General features: G+C 40.9%; 1 protein-coding gene across 2 annotated transcripts in view; it reads left to right on the top strand.

The window, feature by feature from the left end:
- Positions 1–2,544: 2,544 nt before the first annotated feature.
- MARCH8 (membrane-associated ring finger (C3HC4) 8, E3 ubiquitin protein ligase) overlaps positions 2,545–6,000 on the top strand; it is a 73,536-nt gene continuing 70,080 nt past the window's right edge. The window contains exon 1 of one of the 2 annotated variants that reach the window (XM_010024441.1): positions 2,545–2,725. In XM_010024441.1, coding sequence (XP_010022743.1) covers positions 2,630–2,725 — 96 coding nt within the window. In that variant the 5' untranslated portion in view covers positions 2,545–2,629. The remainder of the gene's footprint in view (positions 2,726–6,000) is intronic. The other variant, XM_010024440.1, reaches the window with a different exon arrangement.

Here is a 6,000-nt window from a genome sequence, read left to right as displayed (position 1 = left end):
CTTATCCATTCATCCCATGATTACTGGATAAGGAGATGATTACTTCAGCTTTCCAGGCCAAAAGGAGCTGAAAAGTCCTTCCATCATGAACAGAAAAGCAGTACTGCAGATGGTCAGTTGATTCATGTAACTTTATCCTTTAATTAGCACTGTGGAGTTAACGTGCTTCAGGTTGATATGGACAGGCTTTGAGTGTGTGCGTTGTTAGGGACTGTCCAGATTGGGGATGCTACAGTGTGGCATCTGGGTTACGTTTAGAGCTTTTTCTAAGCCACCCTTGAACAAAGACAGGCTTTATTAGAGTGTCTGACAGGCTTCTTTACAGAGGAGGGCTGTTGCACATATTCTTTGAATATCTAATTGGATTATATGTGCTGCTTGAACTCTTTCAAAGAATTCTAACCCACGTTATCCTTGAAGAACCTTCAGAAAAACTGGTTTGACTTGTTTGTTGTAATCACAGAATCATAGAACACTTAGGCTTGGAAAGGACCTTAAGATCATCTAGTTCCATAATCAGAGGGGTTTAACTGTGTTTTCTAGTATTTTTCCTTGTTCCCTTTATGGTAATAACATGTTCTTGCTTGCAAGCCCAGAACCCTTTTTGAGGGGGGGCACAGAGCAGGGTCTGTCTCTTTCACCTTGGCTCAGCTATCACTGGCAGTAGCACAGAATATATTACTTGGCGTATTTTCGCTGGAGCTTAACATTCCTTGGATTTCATTTCCTTATATTTTCTTGGGAAGATACCTTCCCTTCCTGCCTTGTTTATTGCAGTTTCATATTTCCATCTCAGCCCATATTTAACTCTCCTCTGGCTTGGCTCCCTTAGAGGATACAGCTAACAGGTGTGTGGAGGACCTGGGGAGGTTCTGTGTTTTCTCTTTATGCTGAGATTAAATAATGTTTGTAAGTCCCATCTTCCCTTCTGTCCTCCAGTAAGGAAGTGTCCTTGTTGCTGCTTATTTATGCATGTAGATGTGTTTTATCTTTTTAATCAGTGATGCCTAGAAGTTACGGAGGCATTGCCTCTAAAGCTTTCATGCATGCTTTATGATGCACCATCTTGGTACCTGTGGAAGTAATATAAATCCTGACTGTGTGTCAGTAAGCCTTCTGAATTTGGCTGAGCACTCTAATGGGCAGGTAGCATCATCTAGCAAATGGAGTGTGTGATTGGGAAGCAGCAGGCATTGTGTGCATTTTTATTTTTGCACAACTTGTTCTAGAAGCTTTGATAACTCTTTTCCCCTCAGTGCAGAGATGATACTGAACTATCATTCCATGTATAAAGTGCCTTAGATATATATTTTTTTTTCCTTGACATTTAATCAAAAGTAGTCAAAAGATTTGATCCTGTTTTCATTTTGCACAACTGCAGTACTTCTGTGGAGTTTAATTGAAATAGAACCAGACCAGCATCTTTTGCAGAATCAAAAAGCTAGGAAACTTGGCTTATCTTTAAAACTTCCAATTAATTAAATATTCAATGAAAAATGTATACAATAAAAGTTAAGGGTATGCACTTAAGTGCTAGGCTATACTACTTCCAAATTGTTAAGGAACATAATATATAGGGTACTGTTCTCTGCTATCACAGACTCAAAACTAACCAACAAAAAAGTTGATATGTTATGGAAACAGAAGAACAGTGCATTATCCAGTTGCCCTGCTGTGTTTAATTCCCCTCTAATCTGTTCTTTAAACAATTGATTGTGTCTCATTTGTAGCAGGTTACATTCTAAATAAAGGCTGCACAATCCTACATGTTTCAAAAAGGTTTTTATTTAAAGTAACTTCACTAATGTAAGAAAAGGTATGGCTAATTATGCCTGCCTTCCAGATTAGTGTTGTCAATTCTGGCTAATTTACGGGTATCACTGTCTTTCGTGTGTGTAATGCTTCCCTGTTGTATTAGTAAAAGCAGGATAAAGTATGTGTGTGTAGTCCAGTGGATTCCTGATTTCTAGCAAGGGATTTTGGTTATATTAGTCTCTAACAGCCTTAAGAAAAGAACAGCTCACATGATGCATCTTCCTATTGCCAGCTGGTACATGTTTATGTGAATGACTGGGGCCAAATGCAGGCCACTGACTCTAACCAAAGCTACAGCATTCAGCCTGATTCAGGATAATGTCCGAGGTGGTTTCATCCAGTGTGGTGGGGCTGGCAGTTCAGGAAACTACATGCATGAGCTTTGCTCTGTACCTCCAGGTAGCATGTTCTGGTTGCTCAGCTTGGAGCAACTCCTCCTCCCTGTCCACACAGACTAGCGTGTGATCCCTGCCCTCTGGCTCTGCTCTCGGACTGCATTCACAACTGGTTGATAATTTATTTATTCATTCATTTGCATAAATAGTGCTGTGACTTGTCTACTTCTAGCTCTTTAAAACTCCTGCATCTTTTCTCACTCAACCAGTGCACCAAACTCTCCTGTTCAAAATCCAGAGAGAAAAGATGCATCTTGTCCAACTGATGGCTTAACTTTGGTTTAGAAATAATTGCATTTCAACCTACTTTAACATCACTAATATTTTTATTTTTAGGTGCAAGGCCTGACAATGGCACTGAATAAGCACTGTCTTCAACCCTCCTTCCTGTAAATGATAGGACCAAACAAGGCGGTGTGATGAACATGCCACTGCATCAAATCTCTGTCATTCCAGCTCAGGATGTTGCCTCCTCCAGAGCCTCCAGGAGCAAGACCAAAGAAAAAGAGGAACAGGTACTGTCAGATATGCTTGATTTTTCACAGGGAGTTATCTAAGTATAAAATCACAGGGGTGATCAAATCAGAGCTGCTTCTGTTCCAAAGACCCAACTCCTTGAGTGAAGATGAGTGTTACCGAATTCTCTCTATATTCCCATTTTTGCAATTTTAAAGCAGCTGGCTGCAGAATTCTAGAAATTGTTTTTGAGGAACTTCTGTAAAATGCAAGCTACGACCTTCTGTTTTGACTAAGAATTCAAGACAGGGATTTTGGATGATGGCTCTAGTATTGTTGTCACAGAAGTTGTTACAGGTGTATTTTATCTTTTTAAGATAGTATGGAGTGTGAACCCCTATATGGAGCCATACATCCTGTTTTCTTTTGCTCTTGGCAGCATCTAGTAGCTGTGTTACAGTTCATAGTGACTAGAATTCACAAGGAAGGAAATACACACCCGTACTTACTGTTTTCTGGAGATACGATTTGTATTTTTAACTTGGCAGCATGTGTGTGAATGGAATAATTTTGAGGTCTTGTGGTGGTAGTAATGAGAACCAGAATGCAAAAATATCTGAAGTATCTCATGATTGTAAGTCTAATAGAACCTAATCAATAGGCTACTTAAGAATTCTTAATAGTATACTGTGTCTAGTCTTCATGTGTCAACCTTATTTGCTCCTGGACTGTGTCTCTGATCCAGCCCTAAGACCTTAGTGTGCATCATGCTTTAGTGTACACTGCACTGCATTGAATTTTACATTATCTGTCAGTTACATAGAAACCTCTTCGTGGTTTTTTTAGGTTTACTCTATCATAAAATCAGATCAAGAGAACATTCACATCATGGTACAACAGCAGGGCTTGTTTTGTGGACTGCTGAGATCTAAGGTGTAGCTTAAGCATAAGGGATTAGAAAGGCACTGTCATGTTACAGAAAGGGATTCATTAAGACTAACTTTGGGTAGGATAAAATAAGTTGTTCCTGATGTGTTAGGATTATCTGCCCTGACTAGTCTTCTCACCTGTCAGCTGTGCAAATTACACCTACCAAAGTCAGTAGTGAGTCAGTAGAAATAGGTTGGCCCATTGTTATTTTTTGGAGTCTTTTCCTTAGTAACATCTTAAAATGGATTCTGGCTCTTCATATTCTTAAACCAGTAATTAATTAGGCTGGCACGCTGCTTTTGGTTGCCAAGACGATCAAGAAGTTACTCTCACAGATGAGGTGCTCTAAATCCACAAACTACCTTGCCTCAGGAGTATGCTGGAATCTCTCACTTCTGCACATAGTTGCCATCTGGGAAGCTCTCTAGGTAAGAGGGTTCTGCTGTTTCTTCTGCCCAGTCCCCTTCCGTATGGAAACTGAACATGCTGAGAATGAAACAGCCCCTGTGCCACACGCAGGGCACTGCTGTGAATTAACTGCCCTCCCGTAGGGGGATTAGGAGGTTGATAAACTGCAAACAACTTGTGGTAACTTTGACCATGCAATGAGCCCAGAAGTGGGAGTCCCACTTCTCCTTCTAAACTTGTTAATTTCTGACACAGCAACTTCAGTGTTAACAAATCTCCTCTGTGTTTTCTTCGTGATAACTAGTTTTAATATTGATTATTGTTTTCCTTGCCAGGCTGCTGTTGTACTTTCATGCTTTGGGACATTTGAAACCTTAGAGAGTATTTAAATGTGTGCAGTATTGCAGAGGAAATAACAGGGACTGTGGCTATACAAACAATAGATTAGGCTAACCTGGAAACACTTCATGTTTCCCAGGTTTTGTTGTTCCTGTCTCCATGAGCATACTCATTTATATCCCACAAGTGTCCTGTATTCTGCCAAAACCACAACTGGAACCACAACTGCCTGCCATCTTCAGTGCACAGCTGTACTGACACTGTGGCCACTCCTGTGCAAGTGAGCCACAGCCTGGCCCTTCTGTGCTCTTCCTCACTCCTGCAAACTGTGTTGCTTCTCATGTTAACCTTTAATGCTGGAACTAACGAATGAGCTGGAAGGCAGTCAAGTTGTTAATGTGCTGACTTTGGCCAATCCAATTAAATTTTCCTATTGCATCAGTTAGGACATTCAAGGCTACTTGCCAGTCAGAGTCCCTGTATCTCTTGGGTGCACTAAGGACCCACTGGCCGTGACTGTGAGTTTTGCTTATATTTGCAGTATGCAGTAGAGTGGAGATAGGATGCAAGAGACAGAAATGGTGGATTATCACTGCCATATTTTTATTTACTTCAAACTGCCTTTTTTCTGTTTGAGATAGAAACCATTGCAAGATAAAGAGGAGCATGATCCTGTGTTGAGCAAATCTGCTGAGCAGTTGTAGATCATTTTTGTGCCCTAGGTAACATCTGCCATACAAGGTATGGACACTAGGTAAAACTGAGAAAGAAGACATTTGCAGTTCGTTTTCGTAACTTCAATACTTTCATATTTCAGTTGTGTGAATTCCACTTATGCATCCCCAGTCACAGTTATTTGTTTGTGTTCTGGATGGCCTAGACACAGTTCTCATGGATTTCTGCACAAACATCTAACCGTTTTTCAGGAGCAAGTGCAACATTTCACAGTTTGATTCAAGTGCCATGATTTTCTTACCTTACCTTCACTACGTGATAGAAACACTCCTTACATTTTCTGTGTAGGAACAACAGTAAGCATCTCAAACAGATGTGTGTACTGTGATCATAAAATGTTTTGGAGTTGTACAAAGCCACTTGCCAATCTGAACAAAATCAAACAAACCCCAAACCACAAGCAAAGCCAATATTAGTACTTCAAAGATAAATATGTCGGCTTGCTTTATAATACCAGGCTAAGTTCTTAGGCCAAGTTCGTTGACAAGTGTGTGCTTTGCAGATTGAGCAGACTCATATACATATCTCCCCTATTTACTGCCAAGCTCTGGCTAAAGCCAAGGTGAGTAAAGGTGGAGTGTCAAGTAGCAGTTGAAATTTTATCTTACTTCTGTTCTTGTATGAAGATAGGCTGAAAAAGCTGGGGCTGTTCAGCCTGGAAAAGAGAAGGCTGCGTGGAGACCTCATAGCAGCCTTCCAATATCTGAAGGGGGCCTACAAGGATGCTGGGGAGGGACTCTTCATTAGGGGCTCTAGTGGTAGGACAAGGGGTAATGGGTTTAAACTTAAACAGGGGAACTTCAGGTTAGATCTAAGGAAGAAGTTCTTCACAGTGAGGGTGGTGAGGCACTGGAATAGGTTGCCCAAGGAAGTTGTGAATGCTCCAACCCTGGCAGTGTTCAAGGCCAGGCTGGACAGAGCC

This window comes from Nestor notabilis, unplaced genomic scaffold (genome assembly GCF_000696875.1).
Source record: "Nestor notabilis isolate BGI_N333 unplaced genomic scaffold, ASM69687v1 scaffold9661, whole genome shotgun sequence".
NCBI lineage: Eukaryota > Metazoa > Chordata > Aves > Psittaciformes > Psittacidae > Nestor > Nestor notabilis.
The sequence above is the reverse complement of the archived record's forward strand: the minus strand, read 5'-3'. Positions and strand labels throughout refer to the sequence as shown.